Here is a 23673-nt window from a genome sequence, read left to right as displayed (position 1 = left end):
CAAATCTCACCGGCTCAGGGTTGACTCAGCCTTCCATCCTTCTGAGGTGGGTAAAATGAGGACCCAGATTGTGGGGGCAATATGCTGACTCTCTGTAAACTGCTTAGAGAGGCCTGAAAGGCCTATGAAGCGGTATATAAGTCTAACTGCTATATGTTTGAAATGCCAGGAATTGGGAGCCTGCCTTGCCTGGATGGAGGGGGGAGAATATTCTAAATGGTGGGAGCAATGGCAGAGAAGGCTGTCTTCTTGGACCATGCCAGTATGTGAATAACTTGACTGACAGGTCCGCAGCATATCTTTCCTGCTTGACCAGCTGAAATAGGCTGATGTGATGAGGCAAAGATGGTCCCATAGTAGCCTGAAGAAATTGCCATGTAGAACTTTAAAATTCATAACCAACACCTTGAATTGGCCCCAGAAACACACTGGCTCACATAATAAAGGTGTTACATGCACCATTCTTTGGACACCTAAGATTCCTTGGGCATCCACATTTTGTACAAGCTGAAGTTTCTGGCTACTTTTCAGGGGTAGCCCCATGCATTGCAATAGTCCAAACTAGAGATGATAATAAATGTGATTACATCATAGTTGTGAATAAAATCATTGTTTAGTTTTGATTCTCAACATTACGATACTTTTGTCTTTCTCACAACAGCTGCTCATGGAGTTATTTTACTTGAGATCTCCAAAAACACTCAAGATTAGTTCAGGCCATAACTCCATTGGTGTTTATGTGAAGTGAGGATATTTTTTACACAAAGATGGCATTTTCCCTATCCATTTATTTTTTTCTCTTTTTACCGCTTTAATTAGCAAGTAGCAGGGGGGAATTAAACATGCAGATGGTTGGCCTCATGCTTGGAAGGATTCTGCCTATTTCTTCAGGCGAAAAGATTATTATAGTATTCTAAAAGGATAACCAAAGGCTACACATTTTGTGTCCTATGATTTTGATTAGGTTTTTTTCTTAGAAAATTAATATGCTATTGAGTTGTTAACTAGAGGCCTTCTACAAACATATTGCATAGTTTTGCGGTAGAAGAGGCTCCAGCAGAAAGATAGCTCTTGGCAGATGAATATTTCTGAAGTACAAGGCTGTGTTAATTTTGCTACTGGGAAGAACACCTAATGACTTTCCCTCCCCTTAGCCCTTAACGTGCTTCATTATTCATTTATTCAGTCCTACATTCAATTGTTATGTTATTTTAAGTGACCTTTATTTTGCTAATTCATTATTTAAACAGCATCCTTATCATTCTCCTAAGTTCATATCTAAAAAATATGAAGTGGGTTCATATGTCAAATATGCAGTTTTGGGGTACTTAATCTGCTCAAAGATATGAATAGAAACTGAAAACTGAAAATTTGCTACAATGACTCCTTTCCAATAAAATTTAAAGCACTCTAAATTATGTTTACTTTTGTCTCATAAATTAACAAGTAACAAGCGTTTGACAAATTCTATCATTTTTTCACATTTCTGCTTACAAAATAAAGTAATTATTTGAAACACATCCAGACTAGTTGTAGCATGATCAATTGATTTCAAAGCTTGTCTTTTTCCTTTACTTTTTGTATTCTTTGTTTAGGATAATTTATACAACATACATACATACATACATACATATATACATACATACATACATACATACATACATACATACATACAACAAATTATATTAGGAAGCATCAGTTTAGGAAAATGTTGAAAGCAGATGATTACTTTAATGGCAACTTTAAAAGCCTCATTTCATACAGCCTCGGAAAGATAATATAAAGCATTGCTGTATTTTACCAGGAAAACCCCATAGACAGATAAGATAAAATGACTGATAATATAGTTTCGTATAATGGGCCTCTTGGATAAGATAGACTCAATGTGCTACTGAGGAAGAGCTGGGACTCTTTTAAAGTGCCAAAGGTATTTATGACGTAGCAAGATTAAAACTTTTGGAATGTTTAGTTGCTGAAGTTGCCAAGCAGGAAAGAATTCCAAAGTTGCAGAGATAGAATTAGAGCAGTGTTTTTCAACCACTGTGCCGCGGCACACTAGTGTGCCATGACATAGTGTAAGGTGTGCCGTGGGAAAATTACTTTATATATAGTCAATATAGGCACAGAGTTAATTTTTTTTAACATTTTCTAATGGTGGTGTGCCTCATGATTTTTTTCATGAAAAAAGTGTGCCTTTGCACAAAAAAGGTTGAAAAACACTGAATTAGAGTGAGAACACAGAATGTAAGAAGCACGAATTCAAGAAACCACTTTGAAATATGAAATGAATAGACTACACATTGTCACTTTGAAATATGAAATGAATAGACTACATGTTGAAATTTTAGACATTAGTGAATCAAAGTGGCCTGGAATTGGACAGTTGTGCCTGTCAATCTTTCAAGAAAGAGAAGGAAGAAGAGAAGGAAGAATAACGTTTGCATAATCAGGAAGGATATAGCAGTAACAGTAACCAGTACTTGGTCACAATGTAACCAATAACCAAATAATATTAATTAGACTTTACTGATGATCCTTTAGTATCACAGTCAGTCTTGGAACTGAGAAGGAAGATAATGAAGTGGTGAATAAATTCTGCTTCTAGGATCCATCAACTGTAAAAAATCAGAAGTCAAGAAATATTCTGCAAACTTTCAGATTATGAATGTATAATTTTATGGTTTTTATGAAGTTGGTTGGTGTTGGCACATATGCTATGCTATGTCAAAACCAAGCAAACCACATTATGGTTTTGCCTCGTGTCATACAATCTATTACCTCAACTACAGTCTGCTACTTATAAACCGGTGAGGTAATACTGAGTTGTAAACTGAAGTTATTCCAATATGATACAGCAGGACAGTTGACTCCTCCTTCCCCTTTACAGTTTACATGTAGTACATCACGGGTGCCATTCAGTTTCTTTCTTGTACTTTGATTAGGGATATTTCTATCCATTTAAAAGAGCCAGAGTTCCCCACCTGTCTTAGAGAAAAATCATCATTTTTGTTTTATCAAAATGCATATCCTTCTATTGTTTCTACAGTAAAAAAAATCTAAACTATTCTCTTTAACCCTATTGATGATGGAGAAAGAATTACTGTGTTACAGGATCAGTATTTAATATAGGTGACATATCATCATCATCATGTGCAGTTTTATATAGATGAAATTCCAGCTGAAAGTTTGTATTTGTGAATGTGACTGAAAGCTTGCTTAAAATTGACAAAAGCTGAATGTAAAACAGACATCGACTTTTGTGTATATTTTCCTTCCAGGTGATTTAATATTAGGCAGTAATCAACTGATGTCTAAAGCTTGCTTGTCTCCCTGTAAGGGCAATGTTTGAGTTCAACCTGTTTGGCAACTTCCATTACAGCTGTGTGGCATAGATTCTGCTGAATAGGCTGAATGGATGATAATCAGTACAGTAGCCTGTTACACTTCTATAAATAGGAATACTAAGTCTGATCTTTTGGAATGCCATCAGTGCTATCAATATACATAAAAAGCAGTCTGGACAGTAATTGACCATTTAGGATTGCTTTTAATCAACCCAGGAGGGACAGCCTATTCTGGCCACCTAAGCAGGTTTTAGCTGGCTGATCAGTCTTGATTCAGCTTCTATCACGGGGGAGGAGGTTTTTTTTTGCTGAGCACGTAGCTTATACAAGTGACTTTCTCATGTTGCTTATGGGATAAGGCACTCTAACTGTGATTCAGAGGAGGTAGAGCCAATCTCCAAAATAAAATAGAATTATGAGATTTGGCTGCTGAAATCAACTGCATTCATCTTTCCTTTAAAATACTTCTTTATTTTGTTGCTAACAGTTGCAGGTTATGGATGATATGAATGATAGTAACAGGCAGCAACCAGATTTTTCTCTATTTTAATTTAGCCATGATAAACTGGGGCTCTGAATTATATAAAAATATGTCTGGTGGTAACTGTACTTATTTATTATCTCATGAAGTGATGATCAAAACACAAGATTACATCTGTATGTACATAATCATTTGACTTTAGGTTCTTGTAGTTGATATTTATTTTTACTTAATTGTGTGGTTTTGTTCTTTCTGCTGCTGCTTTCTTGTCTATATTTACAAATGGGCCACCATGTGAATTGTTCAAATAAATAAAATTTTCAGATAAACTTTGGATAGGGAGATGGACAGCATATACATAAATAAATAATAAATAAAGATAAATAGCAATTAAAATTTGGTGTCTAACTGATTTGGGGATTGCCAAGTTGCAACAATTTGGATCCGAGCCTTGTATCTTCATGATGTTTATGTCAAATTCACGTGAATCCCAAAATAATATATACAATTCATTTTAACGCAAGGTTGCGTAATGGATAAGAAGAATGTGATCTTCTGGTTTCTTAAATATCTTTTTAAAGTGCATGCTACATCTTCAACCATCATATTCTTCTATATCATTTCTCTACCTTGGAACATAGGACAGACTGTTAATTTGGAAAATGAAATCTGGAAAAAAGTATTGCTAATGATTAATGCCTTTTCAGTCCTCTGGACCATAAAATCTGGGGGGGAATCCAAAAATCATTTTGAGTGATGTATTCACTGGCATATGTACTTGTTCCTTACTACATGGTCTCAGCTGTATATCCCAATGATCTGCCCACCAATTTCCCAATCTTCTCAGTGTGTTTCTTTCTCTTTCTCTCTCACTTATCTTTGCTTCCCTTCCTCCCAAACTAATGCTAATCTTTGAATTTTTAATCTTCTTTCTCCCTTGCAGTATTAAATGCATTTTATTATGTTTTATAGAAGACACATAACTACCCTGTTCCTCTGAAAACAAGACTTCCCCGGATAATAAGTCCAATTGGGCTATTGAGCCCATGTGCTAAAATAAGCCCTCCTCCCAAAATAAGCGCTCCCCGAAAATATTGCAACACAGCAGCAGCCATGAGGTGACCACGCTTGGCGCTTCTTGCACCTCAAAAATAATAAGACCTCCCTGAAAATAAGGCCAAGGGGGTCAAAAGAAAATAAGACCCTGTTTTATTTTTCGGGAAACACAATATTGCTCTGTTTATATAGGTCCAATATCTTCTTCACCCCACTAGCTGATTACATAGGGATTTTGCCCTATAATGTTATGGTCAAATACATGAAATATTAACTTCTTATCCATTGTTTAGATATCATTCTTTCTCCATTAAATTATGTTTATGTGACTCCTTTTATGAAACATGTTGCATTCAGTTAGAATTTCTATATGTTGCTGAGTATGGTCTCTTTCAAAACGGTAGCATTATGGGTTTAAATTGTGGGATGCTGCTAAAGCAAGGAACTCACTATATTATATGTATTTAAAAGTTTTGTAAGTAATCTAGAGTCATTTGGTAAGATGGTTGGCATATAAATTATATATTTAAATAATTTAAATATTTAAAAACTTTTTAATCCTGTTTGTAAAGTTGATTAAAATGATGAAGCTCTAGCTGGTTAGTAACATCTAAACCTGAGATCAATTAGCAAATGGCAATTCATAATATTTATGCAAATATTTAAATCTAGGTGCTGATAAAGGAAGAAGGCAGTGTTTCCATATGAGATTAGGACAGAGAAATACCTATCTATGGTTACTTTTTAAATGTTACTTTGTATATTTGCATAATTGTATACAATTAAGGGACTTGAAAACAGAGTCCTCTTTTGTGATATTATCAATTATTTTAAAAACAAAAATGAAGGTTTATATCCATCTACTTCTTTACTACAACACTATGAATTGGTATGTGTTCTTTATTCACATTTTAAACAGTGTAGATATTACACTATTTCCCTTGGACAGCCATTCTGTTTGAAATCAATTCTGTCACTGCTGTGCTTCAGTCATAAAATGAGTTTTAGGAAATATACTATAGATTTTCTGGTGACAACTCTGGAGAGAAATAAACTGAAATTTCATATAGATAAAATGGGTGCCTTATAGTCAGTGGTGGTTCCGGATCCCATTGCAACCGTTACGGTTTCAACGGGGCCTGATGTGCACCACATGAATGCGCTCAGCACACTCATGCATACTTACGTCTTGCGATGCCTCCGCGATGCTCCTGCTGTTCAGCAGTGTTGCACAGGTGCCGTGCGCTCAGTGAGCGTAAGCACTGAAGAGCTCAAATAAGGAGTTCAGGTGGGCGGGTGGGCCCTCCGGAGCATCGTACCGGAATGGTACCCAGTGCTCTGGGCAGGCACCGGTACGCCCGTACCGCCTGCAACCCACCACTGCTTATAGCTCAGGGTTCTGGTAATCAATAAAATCATCTTAGATGAGATTTTAATTTTCTATCATGATCAATTTCATGTGAGACAATTTTAATTTCTTCAGCTATACAATGATTCTAGTACAAATATTGAAAAATATTTTAAAATGGATATAGTACTTGAGGTAAAGGTTCCTGCGCATGTGCGTGCTTGCCGTTTCCAGCTCTAGGGGTGGTGCTCATCTCTGTTTCTAAACTGAGGAGCCAGCGTTGTCCAAAGACATCTCCATGATCATGTGGCCGGCATCACTAAATGCTGGGTGCATGGAGTGCTATTACCTTCCTACCAAAGTGGTCCCTATTTTTCTATTTGCCTTTTTTATGTGCTTTCAAACTGCTAGGTTGGCAGAAGCTGGGACAAGTAACGGGAGCTCATTCTGTTATGCAGCACTAGGGATACTGAACTGCCTACCTTCTGATCGACAGGTTCAAGGTTTAAGCCACTGAGCCACCGCATCCTTCACATATAGTACTTCATAAATATAACTTTTATATCTCCCAGAATGTATGAATCCTATGCCCTTTGGGATTAAATAGTATTGTGCAAATAGTGAGTGGTAGTAAATAAAAGAGAGTAAAAAAATAGAAAAAACATACAATATTTAATCTTCCCAATTTACAGGATCACACTAGGCATTGCAGTTAAATCAACTGGGCTGCAGACTCTTGTTAATTTCCCTATCAAAAACTCCTACCTAGTACATTTATCAGATAATCCATTCCAGAATTTATATTCAGTTTCACAATGTCTTTTAAAAATTCCCTACTTTGATTTCCCCTCTTTATTTTTATATTTAGTTTCACAATGTCTTTTAATTTCCTTCTTTGAGTTTCCCTGTTTATTTTCATGTTCACTTTCACATATTATTAGCAAATTTTCTAGTTTAATTTTATATGCTTCTTTTTTTCCTAACAGTATAAAGTAAAACAAGCTATATTGTCTTTGAAATGAATTAAACTTGGCAGATGGATGTGATTTTTAATTTGACTTTTTTTCAGTCAGAATTTTTTATCCAATATAAAACCATCAGATCTACACTTCTGTATCATAGTAGTGACAATGATTGTTAGCCAAGATGTAATTATCTCATTCTGAACAGACAAATGTGATTTGTATTTTAATAATTTCAGTTGTATATTATGGGAAAAATCCTAAAGATATGAAGGGATACATACTTCATCCAGACCCCAAAAATAGGAAGATGCATTCATTAATGCATTAATGAGAAAATAAGGCATTCAAAGTACAAATGTTGTTTATTTTTGGATTTTATGCTTATGGGATTTGAACTAATTTTGCACTAAGCACAGAACTAGTTTAAATCTTCCAGAGAATCAAATGTACAGATAATATATTCAGATCAGATAGCCATGAAAATAATTGTCTCAACTTAACTATACATCAGATTTGCTTTAAAATAAATGGCTAAAATAAGATAAAAACTCAGGATGAAATCAGAGAAATAAACTCTGTTAAACCTCACAGGACCTAACATAAAGGGAAGTTTCCTTGAACTGAGTTTGACTTCTGGTGACTTTATAAATACCTCTATGTAGATTTCCTGGTAACACCTCCTGAAATAGTGTTGTCATTGTCTTCTTGGGGTTTCCCTCCCCAATATTCAGATATAGTCTACAACCTATTTATTTCTTCATAGCCATCCCAAAAAGTACTAACCAGGTCTGACCCATCTTAGCTTTTCAAGATCAAGGAAGATGCCAAATAGAGAGTAGTTAAACTCACATATTTTACATTGTATGGTGCAATAAAAGTACTTCATTCTTACCTCCAAATATTAAGATGAGATCGACTGAGTTCTCTACTTTTTATTTAAAGTTCCATTTGGAACTTAAACTTCCAATGTATTAACAAAGCAACGGATTCGTTTCAGATTTCAAAAATCAACACGCAAGGAAAACAATTTATTCCTTTTGTTTTCCTGAGATGACGTCTTTAAACAGCTAATGAAATAGCTTCTATTTCCATTCTTATACGGCAGTGTTTCATAACCCTTGGCAACTTAAAATGTGTAGACTTCAAAATCCCGGACATCCCCAGCCAGCATGGCTAGTTAAGGATTTCTGGGAGTTGAAGTCCATACATCTTAAATTTGCCAAGCTTGAGAAACACCGTTCTATCGATATCCCCCTCCTCCTCCTTCCCTGGCTTTCCGGCAGTACTGAAAAAGAGCGATTATTTCAAATGCCACAAGTCGCTTTACGGTAGCAGCGGCAGGGGGAAAAATCCGGAGGACGCGGAAGGAAGGGAAAAAAAAGAGAGAATCGGGTTGGTGGGGGAGAGTAGCGGCTCGTTGAGGCACACGCGCGGGGAAGGGAAAACAAAATAATGAGGGGAGGAGTCGCTAGGTAGGTCGAGTGCACGGGCGCGCGCAGAAGGCCGCTGAGAGCGGGAAGGGTGGAGCTGGATGCTAGCGAGCGGGGTCCGCCTCAGTCCCGAGCCTGGCCGTGCTGTGGAAGCGGCGGCAGGTTCGATTCCCGGTGGTGGGGCCGTCGCTGCTTCCGTCGCCGGTTTTAGTACCAACAGCGGCGGCGGCAGCAGTAGCAGCAGCAACAACAACAGTGAGACCATCGCCTCGCTGCCGGGAAAGATGAGCCTTTCTCCGAAGGAGCTGACGAGCCTGCTGAGCATCGTGTCTGAGGAGGCCGGAGGCAGCACCTTCGAGGGCCTCTCCACCGCCTTCCACCACTACTTCGGAAAGGCCGAGCATTTCCGCGTAGGCTCCGTCTTGGTGTTGCTGCTGCAGCAGCCGGATCTGCTGCCCACGCCGCCGCAGCGCCTGACTGCCCTCTACCTACTCTGGGAGATGTACCGCACCGAGCCGCTCGCTGCCAACCCTTTCGCCGCCATCTTCGCCCACCTCTTGAATCCGGCGCCCCCTGAGCGCGCCCCCGCCGGCTCGGGCCCTGGAGCGGCAGGGAGCGGCGGCGTCGGGGACGACAACGAAAGGCCGCCGCTCTCAGGTAGCTCCTTCACCTGGCCTCCGGTTGGGCCTGGGCGAATAACCGGCGGCGGCCTTTTGCCATTTCGGTAAAAGCCTGGACCTCCCAGGGTGTACTTGAAAAAAGATGAAACTTATTTTGAATTTGGGTAGGTGGGGGGAGTAGGAGGCAACATGGATTCTTTGAAGGCTGACCCAAAGGTGCTTTTTCTGGAGGCAACTGAAACGTTCTTGTTTTTTTTTCTTTGAGGAGTTTTCGCTTCTCATCCAAGAAGCTTCTTCAGCTCTGAGAAGCGAAATGTCTTCAAAGAAAAAAGCAAAGTTTCAGTTGCCTCCAGAAAAAGCACCTTTGGGACAACCATGAGTACCTGGATGATTGACAATCTCTATAGACTCTGAAGGCTGGGTTGTAATGTTTGAGCATTTTGCAACTGGGGGTTTCTTCCTCCCCTCTTTTAAACTGAGGGGGCAACCCTAGTTCAGTTGCTTCAACCAGATTGAGAGGAATAATTTCAATATATCCCTCTTGCCTTTTGTTGTGTGATATAATCTTAAATCTAATTGCAATAACTGCTCCTGTAATCCTTCATTAATTCTTTTCAGATATCTCAGTTTCCAACCTTTGATTGTTGTTGAGACTGGTATCCCCAGTTTAATGCTAAATGTTATCCTGATGAAAGATTGGAAAACATTCATATTCTGTTCTAATTTAACCATCTATGCCTTAACATAGTTTATTAACCTGCAGGTTTTGGTATAAAAATGTCCACACAAAATGAAAGTAGACAGTAAATGAATAGATAGCATGTATTCTGTGTTTATCAGCATGCTCTTTGTTAACAAGTATTTGTGCAGCAACCTCAGTATATACATAAATATCAAACATGACTTTCAACTATGTAAGTCTCATACTGGAAGTAATGTTTCTTCTGTCCTTTCTATGTAATTGTTGACTAGAAAGTGATTAATAACAGCTAATGATTTGTTTAGATAAATAACAAACTGCCAGTATTTGATTTGGTTTTATCTATGGATAAGATCAATGAATTGTGGCAATAAATGAAGATAGTGTTTTGAATTTGTTTATATGGAAGTCTTAAACGTGGAATGTATGAAAATAGCCAATGATATATGCATTATTATGGTCATGTGAGCAGCATTCCCTTCAAATTGGGAAGGATGATGGCGGACTTTTTCCTGCCTTATTTACATTTTGTCATCCATTATTTCTATTGCTTCTCTATGCTTCTGGTTCTCTTAGCTGAACAGAAGTTTTGTATTTCATTTTATTGTATGATTTAGCATACAAAAAAAGGAGATGTCGCTAACTTAGTATTTTCTTAATGGGCACTTCTACTCTGCTTACTTGGTAGTCTTGAAGACAGAAGGAAAAATGTATTTTCACAATTCCCTCAGTCCAGAACCTCACTTTTAGCACTGCTAGAGTCTCTTCCCCCAAATTTTCCCGAATGGATTTTGGACAGCCTAGGAAGCCTGGACTATCAGATGGGTGGTTGCATGGTGAGAATCCCCTTCCCCTGCTTTTGCCTGCAAGAATACTAATTTCACTGAATTCATACATTTCTGGATTGAGCACATAATAATAGAAATGCTATAACTTCTTTGAAAATTGCTGGTACTATAAAATAACTTATCTTTTTTAAAGGCTTTTTGCCCGCAATTACTCCACCAGAAAGATTCTTTCTTTCCCAGCTGATGTTGGCCCCTCCCAGAGAACTCTTCAAAAAGACTCCAAGACAGATTGTATCGATGGATGTAGGAAATATGGGGCAATCTGTAGATATAAGCGGTCTTCAGTTAGCATTAGCAGGTAACAAACAAATCATTCCTACAGTCCTCTGTTTTAATGAAATATAAAATGTGTTTAAACTTGCATGTGAATATTTTTCTTTTTCCTCATAACTCCATAGCACATTTTTAGTTTTGCCGGAAAATTTATAAAATGAGTTTCTGCAGTGTTAATTACCGGTATGTATAGTTTTGGAGAAATAATTTATGACATATTAGAAGGTAAAACAAAAATGTCCAATTTGCTGTGGTGTCACTGTGTGTTTTTATTCAGAAATCAACAAAGCACATAAGCAATACTTCATTGTTTTGTCATTATTTGAAAATCAACATCCTACACTTAAAATAAAAAAATCCCTATAAAATAAAATATCCTTTTATAGAAATATTGAATCTATATATGACGTGACATTTGTGCATAATGAGAATTGCAAATCCAGTCAAAGTTCTAAGCCTTTGCTATGTTAATATCTATTACTGAAGAGATAAATACTCTGAAATGCAATGTGTTTCTATAAGAGTTATGATAGTAATTCAAAACATTGCCTTTTTGTACGGTTCATTGTGTGTGTGTGAACAAGCTTTTAAAGAAAATGAATATATATATATATATATATATATATATGTGTGTGTGTGTGTGTGTGTATGTGTATGTATCTATCTAACTCTATCTAACTCTATATCTATCTATCTATCTATCTATCTATCTATCTATCATCTATCCATCCATCCATCCATCCATCCATCCATCCATCCATCCATCTATCTTTTCGTAGATTTTCATGCGTGTAGGTATGCTGGCCTTGTTGTATTTGGGTCTTTTCCCGTGTAAGATTGAGATTGTCTTGGCAACATTTCAGCGAGGTCTCACTCGCCATCTTCAGGCTGGGTTTTGGGCTTAAAGTGGGATCGAAGCTGCCGTCTTTCTATAAATCTTGGTGGGTGTGTGTGGAGTGCTGGCTTTGTTTCAGTAAGTGGAATGATTGATTGTGTGGTTGTATCATGATTGGTAGATTGGTGCTGATTGGTGCTGGCTGTGTGTCTTGTTGTTTCCGCCTGGGTGGTGGGTGGGGCTCGTTTGTTGACTAGGGCAGGTTTCCAGATGTCTGGTAGGCGGGAGGTATTGTCACGTTTATTCATGTTGTAGAGGTGTTTCTCTATTTCGATAGCTTCCATAATTATTCTCTTGTTGAAGTGTTCTGTTTTGGAGATTAAGCTGGTTCCTTCAAAATTAATTTCATGTTCTGTAGCTTTAAGGTGCTGGAAAAGGGAGGAAGTTTTTTCTTTTTTTCTTAGTGCGTTCTTGTGTTCTGCGATGCGTTCATTTATTCTCCTGTTCGTTTGTCCTATGTATGTTGCAGGGCAGATTTTGCATGATATTTCATAGACTCCTTGGTTTTCTAGCTGGATTTTGTCTTTGGGGTTTCTTAAGATGTTGGATGTTTTGGTCATTGTTGAAGGCTGTCTTGATATTGTGTTTGTGGAGAATTTTGCTGATTTTATCTGTAGTGCCTTTGATGTGAGGGAGGAGGGCAATGCCGTTACCTTGTTTTGTGTCTTGGTTTTTGGGGGGAGTCTCCCTTTGGATTAGGTTGGTTATTGTTTTTCTTTGCAATCTGTTGGAGATCAATACGTTTGTGAGAGTGTGTAATTCAGTTTTCAGGTGGTCTTTGTCGGCTAGGGGTTTGGTTCTGGAGATGAGGATCTTGGCTACAGAGTTGATCTGTGCAGGGTGGTGATGGGATTGTGCGTTTGAATAGCGGTTGGTGTCTCCCCCCCCCCCCCCCAGTAGATGGTGTGTCCAAAAAACCATTGGGTTTTTTGTAGATTAGGACATCCAGAAAGGGAAGTTGGTTGTTTGCTTCTATTTCCATGGTGAATTGTATTTTGGGGTGTAGGCTGTTGAGATGTGTGAGGAAGCTGTCCAGTTTTTCTTTCCCTTGTGGCCAAATCACAAAAGTATCAAGATGACACTTGTTCCCACTCCCCCAGAACTCATATATGGAATTTTATGCTAATATTGTTGACTATAGAGATATTTCATGGGTGCAAAGTGAGATTCACTTCATTTTCCCTGCTTAGAGAAGAATTATAATTGAGCTGGTTCTGATGTTGCATCCTTAGATTAAAAAAACCAGAAATAGCTTTTGATCCTTGCTATCAACTTGAAATTTTCAAACTCTTCCTTGTAGCAAGCTGACTTGAAACTTATTTCAATCAATACTATGGGCATACTGAGATTAGAATCTATTCTGATAATATTTTTATAAAGGTGAATGAAACTATGAACAACTTTAATTTTTAATCTGATTCTTATATTATTAGTTAGATATTTTAGTAGACCTGGTCATTTGAAAATCTGACACTTTATTTGTTCTATTTACCTTTTTGCTCTCAAAGAGCTGTAGAGAACTTGAAAATTTCCATGCTTCTTTTGTGGCCTTAAGGACCTAGTAAAATAAATTGCTCTGATGATTATTTTCCCTGAAGGCTAACTTGGTTACTTGCCTTTCACCTAAAGAAAATATAGTGTAAGTAATTGGGCTTAATTTTTTCTAATCTTTATCAGAAGTGTGAGAAAGGCATGGATAATAGTGTCACACCATTTATATCAATAAGCATAGCTCACACATTATAATAGTAAATTAGATTTGATGGACCATTCTATAAGCAGTTATTTGCAATATACATTATAGGATGCAGGCTAAATTCATTCTCTTTCTTTTGAGGTTTAAAAAAGTAACTGGTCACTGTATCTTGGGATGAGTGATCTAAGCTTAATATTTAGAACTTAATTCCATAGGAATTAACTTAAAAATAATATATTGAATGTTAGAATGAAACTGACACGATCAAAACCCTTCTTAAAAATTAACCCTGAACATGGACACTACAGAAATTACATGCTTGCATTTTATTTTTTATATTTAAGTCTGTCCTTTTAAAAGTAAATGTTGTTATAAACAGTAGTGGTATATAAGTCTGTCTCCAGACAGTAAAGATTAGATTTTTTTCTATATCTAGCTGTGAGCAAATTGGTTACCATTTAACTGCTACAGTGGTACCTCAGCACTCATAATTAATTGGTTCTCAGAGGTGCGATGATTACTAAAAACGATGAATACCAAACAATTTTTCCCCATAAGGAATAATGTAGAGAGTCACAAGACAACTGACATTAAAGTTCTAGCTTGTGCACAGTACAAAGAGTGCTGTGATAAATCTTTTGCATCAAAATGTCTTGAGTACCAAATTCAATTAATTTCAAAGGGTACCAAGGTACCGCTTTATTCAGAAACTTTGGCTCTGGGACTGACTGATTCTCAGATGCCAAGTTTACAGTTTAAAAAGTATAGTGGAATGATTTGATGTTTTATAAATATAATAGGTGGAGACAAAATGTTTCCTTTTCAGCTATGAAGAATGCTGTATGAAGGCTAAGAATAACATTGTTACTTAATAGGAACCACAGGGTTTTCAGGTCTTAAGAGGTATAAACAATAGAACAATAGAACATGCAGAATGTGTTATGAAACTCAAAATACTAATAGTGATGTGATAATGAATCATCTTGTTAATCCAAGAAACTGAGTTTTTATGGAATAATTTGTATAAACTATTTTGTCCACCAATAATTGCTTGTTGGAAACTCAGCTTTATCTTTAAAAATAATATAGTATGGCCAAAGAGCTGCTAGAGTTTAAGAGTTTTGTATTTTAAAAGAAGGAATAATTTGTTTATTTGTATTTGTAGTTATTTTACAAATATCTGAAGGTGGTAAACAGACTTGCCTCCTTCTAATTTCCCCACAACAACAATCCTGTGAGGTGATGTGGATTGAGAGTGACTGGCACAAGTCCCCCAGCTGGCTTTCTTGGCTAAGGTGGGACTAGAATTCATGGTCTCCTACTTTCTAGCCTGGTGTCTAATTTTTACAGATAATCCCAATTTCTCATTAACAGAAATAGTGTAGATTTGTCAACAAGTTTATTCTTGTTCTTGTGATTCAAGATTTTGGATGCTGAAATTGAATTAATCTAATTTTTCTTTCAGAACGTCAGTCTGAGCTACCAACACAAAGTAAAGCTAGCTTTCCTAGCATTCTCAGTGATCCTGATCCAGATTCTTCAAATTCTGGTTTTGACAGCTCTGTTGCATCCCAGATTATTGAAGCCTTAGTGAGTGGACCAAAACCACCTATTGAAAGTATGCATGATTTTAGGTTATCCTTTACAGAGTTACAACATAAGAATTAAATAATCATATTATTTTCCATTCTTTATTTCTGTTCATTTCTATATTTGAAATTGGTATTTATAGTTAGTGTTGTTCATATGAATGTAATCCTTCAGTTTGAAAAGCAGGGTGTAAGAAAAAGATGGTTGCATGGTTTCCATTATGGCTTTTAAGGTTGAACGTGGAACAGTGTCTTAGCTACTATATTGACTTTGCATGAATCTTCACTATATTCTACCGTTCAAATTTTATATTGTATAATATTTTGTTTAGAATCATGTTGTTTTTTTAATGGTCTTAAATTCTGTTCCTTATGCTTTACTTTTCCAAAATATAGCTTTGTTAGACACAATGGCATGGTGAAATATTACTATTTTATTACTATCCCAATTGGCATTGGAGAGTACTGTAAAACATACCTTTGCAAAAAATATGCTGTTTTATATAAAATTAGGTTCAATAGATATGCTGGTCTAGATGCTTGATATTGTCAATTTATAGAATAGATAAGTACGCTATACTATATATTGCAATGTAAACTATAAAGAATAATATAATGTATTATATACAATATAACATAGAAACAGATAATATATTTGGGAATATTTTGATTGTTGGATAAATATTTTGACTTTTAAGAGATATTTTTTTAAAAGAATGTAATATATTTTTCAGGTCATTTTCGACCAGAATTTATCCGCCCACCACCACCTCTCCATATTTGTGAAGATGAGTTAGCTTGGTTAAATCCAATAGAGCCAGATCATACAATTCAGTGGGATAAGTCAATGTGTGTTAAAAATAGTGCCGGAGTGGAAATCAAACGAATCATGGCCAAAGCATTCAAAAGTCCTTTGTCATCACAGCAACAAACACAGGTATGAAGTCAACTGCTGACTTGTTTAATTCTATTATTAAAATAATATCTTAATTTTAACTAAATTAAAGCTAGCTCAAGTTTACTAGGACCCCAAAATTATGATATAAAATTAACAGTTCAGTAACCACATCAAAAAGTAAAAACATTTCCTACACAGATCCTCTCTGCAAGATCATTCATATATTTCATCACAGTGACTCATGACTTCTGCTCAAACAGCAGGTGGTACTTGAGTAAAGACCTTTACTCAAGTTTGTATTGGGTGCCAATTGTACCCATTCCTAGGTTGAGAGGTTCTACTCAGTCACTTAGACAACCTAGTCACCATCTAGTTCAGGGGTGTCAAACCAGCTTGCATTGCGGGCCGTATCATGATGTATCACAATGTTTTTTGCCATTGCGGAGTTGGGGTGGGTATGGTCTCTGTGGGCCATATCTGGGCCCAGAGTTGGGGGCTGCCAGTTTGACAGGCCAGATCTGGTTGGATTACTTTAATGCAATCTACATGCAGCTAAATTTGATGAAAGAATAAACAATTGCAGAAAAGGCCATTTTCTTTGTATCCTGTAAACAGACTCTAAACACACGGGCATCTTCAAGAACAGCTTTTCTACAGTCCTTCATATCCAGATAGGTTTATAATTGAGAGGTTGTATCTCAGGTTACCAAGCTGTACTGGTTTATGGCTTAATGTCAACATAAAATGTGCCAAAAAAGAGATCCATAGTTGAGATCATGAATCCAGAGCAGCACTATCTTACACTAATTTCTAGTCTAGCAGCCACTTTGTGAAGCAATTGCAGTTTCCTAAACTTTTCAGAGTGCTTCTTGCCATAGCTACAACCTGCAAAGCTAGGAGTATAATCTGGCTATAGTGAGCACAATCATCCAGATAAGACTAAAACCCAGTTAATAACTTGAAATGTTTTATTTATTGAAATAAAAAATTGTTTTTTATTTAATTTCATATTGACTGAGTTTAAATTCAAAATATCTATGGCACATCTCTAAAGCTTCATATGACTTTTATTGGCTTCAGATGGGGGATAGAGTCCCGAGAGACTCTATTTAAATTGCTGACTTGTAGATTTTTGTACTTGTTTAAGGTTTGGACCTTGGGTTAATTTTATCAAATAGAATATGAATGCTTAAACTATTAGCTCAACAGAAATCACTTTTACAAGCAATAGAATTAAAAACCTTTACTGGCAATCTCCCTCATTTTCGTACATCATGCCATATTGGCTGTCAATAATTACTGTGATATTTCTATAATTTTATTTTAACTAGCAATTTAGATAAATAAACTAAGTTGAAAGTAATCTCTTAATTGTTAATAGTTAAACTGTTTTACATTTTTAAAATGCAGCTTCTTGGAGAATTGGAGAAAGATCCTAAGCTTGTTTACCATATTGGTCTCACTCCTGCCAAATTGCCTGATCTGGTGGAAAACAATCCTTTAGTAGCTATAGAAATGCTGCTTAAATTAATGCAATCAAGTCAGATAACTGAGTACTTTTCAGTATTAGTCAACATGGACATGTCTCTACATTCAATGGAAGTTGTAAATCGGTAAGTAAAATGCTTTTTTACTATATATATATTTAGTTAAACAAGCTTGATTTTTCAACATCTACATGAACATTTACAAAATTCCATCACAGTTTTCTTCCATTAAAAAATTATACTTTGAATGATTTTATTAATGGAGTACAGGTAGTCCTCAACTTACCACTGGAACCATAATTTCAGTTGCTAAGCAAGTCAGTTGGTAAGTTAATTTCACCCAATTTTATGACTGGTGATTCAGTTGTTAAGTGAATCACATGGTTGTTAAGTGAATATGTTGCTTATTGGAAGCTGGCTGGGAAAGTCGCAGATGTTGCTATGACCTTGAGACGCTGCAACTATGATAAAAACATACTGGTTGCTAAGCATCTGAATTTTGATCATGTGACCATGGGGACGCTGCATAAGTGTAAGGACCAGTTAAAAGTCATATTTTTTAGTGTCAGTTTAACTTAAAACGGTCAGTAAATGAATGGTTTTAAGCCGAAGACTACCTATAATTTGATTTTCACAGGTTGTGTGGAAAAGTAAGTTGCAGTTTAGAATATAATCTAAAATCCTAAGACCTTGACCCTTTGAGATATTAGGACAACTATAGGTTAGTTTACTATCCACTCTAGTAATGTCATTGTTTTCCTATATTTATGGCTAATTCATGGCGATTATGGGAGGTACTTTATAATTAAGCTTACATTGGTGTTCTGATTTCAGTTTTAGATACTATAATAGGATAGAGCAGATCTTGTATATATGCATGGGAGGAGGAATATTGGGGGAATGAGAATTTATAAGAAAGAGTCTTGCCTCAAAGTGATATCCTAATAAGGCACATGCAGTTATTTAATTGGACTCAGAGACAGTTAACTCAGTGTATTTTTTATAATATCAAGACAATTTGTATTGGTGATTCTTTGAGATAAATTTCAGGGATATTTACTCTTTTTGGTACCATGATTAACATAGTAACTATTCATATGTAATATTTGACTACATTCAGTTTATAAAATGCCAATACTCAAACATACTGTAGAGGTAATGGCATTGTATGGTGTGTCGGAAAACAATTGTTCATTCTTTTAAAGATTGCAAAGTTTCCTTTCCCTTGATGAAGGGAAAGATAACATTCTAAATAGAATATTTTGATGTGAACTATATTCATATATCCATAATCTAACCAATAATTATTATTTAGTTGCATTCTGAGGATGGATGGATGTATAGATATTATATTTACTCCATGTCCTCTAGCACAGCATATTATTTTGGTACATTTAACTATTTAACATTTTATGTATAGTAACATTTAATAATAATATTGCTAGTTATGCTAGATACTTTAACACAAAAGAGATATAGCAAGTATTTTGAAAGAAATATGACAACAGTCACATATAATCATTCAGAATTTCTTTTCTAGTTGAAAATGATTAGCTCTTCACTTGTTAGGACCTATAATCCTGTGAGTTGTTATGGGTAAAATAGGAGAAGGAATGAATATTAGAAATGTTCATCATCTTGTGTTATTTATAAAACTAATAAAGGCATGGTGAGGTGAGTTAGGTTGAGAGAGACTAAACTGGCTCTAAGTCACGTGAGGAACTAGAACTCATAGTCTTATGATTTCTAGGCTGATGCCTTAATCATTATGCAAACTGGTTATCTGTTATGATAGAACTGAAGTGACAGATGAGATATTAGCAAAGATGGCCAATTGGAAAATAATTAACTTTTAAATATTCAACAGGCTCACTACAGCAGTTGATCTTCCTCCAGAATTTATTCATCTTTATATATCCAATTGTATTTCTACTTGTGAACAAATTAAGGATAAGTATATGCAGGTAAGAGTCCAAAAAGAAACTATAGTCTTTTAGAATAAAGTAATTGAAAATACAGTAAAATACTTGGAGAACCAAAACAATATTGTTGCAGAGTTTTAAGAATTGTAAAACCCTCTTGATAAAAAAAGTTGGTTGCTTATGTTTTTAGTATATTTCACATACAGCATATTACGCATAACATACATACTGGTGCATACATAGAAGACCAAGGGCATAAACAAAAATCAAAGAAATAGTCATCAGTTTTTTCAAAATGGAAACATGATAGCAAAATTCTGTTCATCACTATACTTTAAATACTTGTCTACAATGAATAGAACAGAGTATTTCATCATCTCTGTATAAATTTGTTTATTCGTATGCTTGAATATGTTGTTTATTGACAGCTTAAATACAAAGTCATTGCTGCAAAGAACTTTCTGGTTGGATGGGAATGTTGCTTTGATGGATGAATGTAGCCCTGTAGTTTCTGAATATTTTTAACAACACAAGGGCCCATAACTGTTGGTTCTACATTTGAAGGAAGATTTTAACCTTTTGAAATATTTATATTTATATTTATATTCATCTCTTCCCGTTTGAAGATTTCTCCACAGACTTTTTCCCTTTTAAAGGGTGAGCTGTTGAGCCTATGTTCCACTTGCATGTCAGATTTTATTAATATGCCATTTTCCTGACTTTGATGAATGCAGACATTCCTTAACTGAAGGGAAAAAGGAAGAGGACTTTGATGGAAATATGCAAAATCCATTGCCTACAGAAAACAGGGTGAAACATTTGTTAAAATCCACAATGAGACAACATTCAGAAGTAGTTCAGGCAGATGCCTCCCTATTTCAGAATTTGTTGCAAGATTTTATTATAACCTATCTCAATAAAACCAGCCTACCTGTGGAGTTGATTTCTACCTAGTGGACTGACATCAGGTGACCAACCAGTTGGTATCTATTACCATGACAGTGCTCTCAAGGTGAATCTAAATTGGAAATTTGATGAAAAAACAACTTAATCTATTCCTGCTTTTTCCCAATCTTAAAACTTCAGATAATGGCGCAATTGGTGCATTTCATTGTGGTGATAAATGAGTCATTTGCTGCGTTCACCATCCTTATAGGAGTCACTATGTAGATAATTAGTAGCTTTTTGAAATTTCACGTAAGAAACTAGTAGTTCTATTAAGAGACTTCGCTATTAGCTACTCTGCTTATCATGCAAGAAACTTGTTTCTGATAATTCCTATATTACACTAATTCCCTGCTCCAGAGATAACATTTCTGACTAAAATCAATCAGCACGTATTCTTGTACAAATCTTCCATTTTGTTAAATAACTTCACTGGGATATAATTATGGGTCTAAGTACTCTGGAATGACTTCTTTGATTTGTAAACTCTTAGAAAAAAAATAGGGCAAATTTGGGAAAAGGCCATTAGAAAAAGCACCCTTTAGTCATACTTTGAGATCATTGGGTCCTAGAGGAGCCCTAATGGTGCAGTGGTTAGAATGCAGTAATGCAGGCTACTTCTGCTGACTGCCGGCTGCCAGCAGTTTGACAGTTTGATGCTGAGTGGCTCAAGGTTGAATCAGCCTTCCGAGGTGGGTAAAATGAGGACCCAAATTATTGGGGGCAATATGCTGACCCTGTAAACTGCTTAGAGAGGGCTGTAAAGCACTGTGAAGTGGTATATAAATCTAAATGCTATGGCTATCTTATCAGTTTCTTTTTTCTTGTCACTTGAGGGAAGAGAAGAAACAAAGTGGGAGATGTAATGCTTTGCTGTCGGAATCTAGGCAGGAGCACAATTTGTTTTCTTTTATAAAAACAGATTTATTAGCCTGTTTACCATAGTCTGGATTATTAAAGAGTAGAAAGAACAATCCACCATTAAATTGTGAGAAAGCTACTAATGTAGCATTTGCATATATTTAATTATAGTATTTTGTGGTTGTACATAGTAGATATAAAAAGGGAAATATAAAGGCTTATTTTCAGAACAGTAGAACAAAAGAATTCTAATTCACTTTTACAATCCCAATTGAGACCAAAACTCTGTTACGCAAGGTGATTGAGCCTTACCTTTTATTTTTTTGCCATGGTTGTTAAGTGAATCATTGCTATTAAGTGAATCATGGTATCATTAAGCAAATATAGCTTTCCACATTGACTTGGCTTGTTGGAAGCCAGCTAGGAAGACTGCAAATGGTGACACATAGACTTCAAGATGCAGTTGTCCTAAAATACATGCTGTTTACCAAATGCCTAAATTTTAATCATGTGACTGTGGAGATGCCAAAATGATTGTAAATATGGGGACTGGCTATCACTTTTCAGTGGCATAACTTTGGAATAATGACAATGTTTCAGTAAATACTTATGTGCTATTAGGAGTTTCAGTTAATTGCAGAATTTAAAATTAGCAAATTTGGATAAATTATGAGATGACTTGGCTTTTTAAAAGATTTTTTTGCCATAGTAATATCAAGATTATTCAAACCTATTTCTTAAAAAATCCATTATTTGTTTGCTTTAGAATCGGCTGGTACGTCTTGTTTGTGTATTCCTGCAATCCTTGATTCGAAACAAAATAATTAATGTACAGGACTTATTTATAGAGGTACAAGCCTTTTGTATTGAATTCAGCCGGATAAGAGAAGCAGCTGGACTTTTTCGATTGCTGAAGACACTCGACACTGGTGAAAATCCTTCAGAAACAAAGACATCCAAATAAGACTGATTTGGAACTTTTTTTTTTTTTTACTTGATTAGTGTGAAAAAAAATTCTGTATAGTTTTTTTGTTGCTTGCAATTAAAATGTTTGTGCTTTATTAAATAATGCCTTTATGTTGAAACTTTTGTTGATGATGGAACAATTTGAACTAATTTGAATTTCAAGTAAATTAACCTGATGTTAAACCTGGAACTAAATGGGTGCCAACCTACCTAGCAAAATATTTTTTTCTTATCTGCGCCCCAGATAATTTTTATTTTTAATCCATAGATTTAAAAAAAATTTTTTTGAAAAACTTGGGAGCTTACATATTGCCAATTAATAGATCACCCACTAAAAATGATAAATTGTGGACCCAAGTCATTCTTGTAAAGGGCTGCTATTGAATTTTAGAACTTGCCAATATCACCCTTTGAAGATGCTTCTTTTTCAAAGTGTTACTTAAATGCTCTGAGTGACCACTTTGCTTATTGGAAGTTTTGTAGAGGTATGTTTTATTTAATCAAGTGCTTGAACTAGGATTGTTTTAAGCAAGTTTAAGATCAATGGCATTAAACTCCCAGGAATTTCCAGTCAATATGAAATTTGCTGAGAATACTGGGAATTTAACTTTATGCATTAGGAAATAGTGGGTGTCAGTAATAGATCATGGCAGTGATCTTGCTAATGTGAAATACTGTATTTGCTTCTGATAATTAAGGACTGGCATTTTGAAAGTGATTTCTTAAGTCTTATTTCACTGTCTAAAATAATTAAACCTTTTAGTTTTTGAGGAATCTCCTGAATTACTATAGTCCATAATAAAGCTTCACAACAAATAAAGGTATCTGTAAACATATTGGGAGAAATTAATGCTATTTGGGGGCCAAACATTTATTTTTAAGGCACTCCTTGGATAACTTAGAATAAAATATTGTTTTAAAGCAGTAATAGGTTCTAATAGTATAAACCATCAGATTAATAATTAAGCTTTACATGTCACAGATTAGAATAAGATTAAATCAGTTTTGTATCACAAAAACAGATGTTTTGGTATCTAATAAATATTCAGTTTAAAATATTTTGACACTTCAAATCTTGTCAGAAAAAACAAATGTAATTTAGAATACTTGTTTCATCTCCCAGGTATTTTTGTAGCCAATTCTCTTCTGAAAATTCAATTCTATTTCCAGAAGACACTTTCAATGTGTCATCAAATGGTAATCATTTTGACTTAATTACTATGTTTTCCCCCAAATAAGACCATCTTTTTTTCCCTTCAAGAGACTTTAGGTCTTATTTTCAGGCGAAGTCTTTTATTGTGTTTCCTCACGGCAGTGGCATCACCAGCCCCACCCAGCAGGAGCCCGTG

At 35.7% G+C, this 23673-nt stretch overlaps 1 protein-coding gene and 1 long non-coding RNA gene across 4 annotated transcripts; one reads left to right on the top strand and one right to left on the bottom strand.

Annotated features, from left to right (window-relative positions):
* Positions 1-2227: 2227 nt before the first annotated feature.
* LOC148043297 (uncharacterized) lies at positions 2228-8496 on the bottom strand. The gene is made up of 3 exons (XR_015698173.1): positions 8087-8496; positions 6068-6280; positions 2228-2615 (listed from the first exon to the last, which is right to left on the bottom strand). It is a non-coding gene; the product is annotated as an uncharacterized LOC148043297 (long non-coding RNA).
* Positions 8497-8596: 100 nt separating this feature from the next.
* On the top strand, positions 8597-22443 carry CNOT11 (CCR4-NOT transcription complex subunit 11). 3 transcript variants are annotated; one of them, XR_015698172.1, is made up of 8 exons: positions 8604-9281; positions 10926-11090; positions 15122-15274; positions 15980-16182; positions 17554-17756; positions 19498-19594; positions 20287-20564; positions 22125-22348. XR_015698172.1 is itself a non-coding variant. In XM_014067438.2 (7 exons), the coding sequence occupies exons 1-7, from the start codon at positions 8726-8728 to the stop codon at positions 22320-22322; spliced, it is 1575 nt and encodes a 524-aa protein (XP_013922913.2). In that variant the 5' UTR covers positions 8612-8725; the 3' UTR covers positions 22323-22443. The 3 variants fall into 3 exon arrangements, 2 of the variants coding, with proteins under 2 accessions (XP_087582334.1, XP_013922913.2); XM_014067438.2 differs by lacking the exon at positions 20287-20564 and having other exon boundaries at positions 8612-9281; positions 22125-22443; XM_087726208.1 differs by lacking the exons at positions 19498-19594; positions 20287-20564 and having other exon boundaries at positions 8597-9281.
* Positions 22444-23673: the final 1230 nt, after the last annotated feature.

The sequence above is a fragment of the Thamnophis sirtalis genome, unplaced genomic scaffold, assembly GCF_051295495.1.
Source record: "Thamnophis sirtalis isolate CommonGarterSnake01/CBP01778 unplaced genomic scaffold, rThaSir2_p1.2 scaffold_12, whole genome shotgun sequence".
In the NCBI taxonomy this organism is placed as follows: domain Eukaryota; kingdom Metazoa; phylum Chordata; class Lepidosauria; order Squamata; family Natricidae; genus Thamnophis; species Thamnophis sirtalis.
The sequence above is the reverse complement of the archived record's forward strand: the minus strand, read 5'-3'. Positions and strand labels throughout refer to the sequence as shown.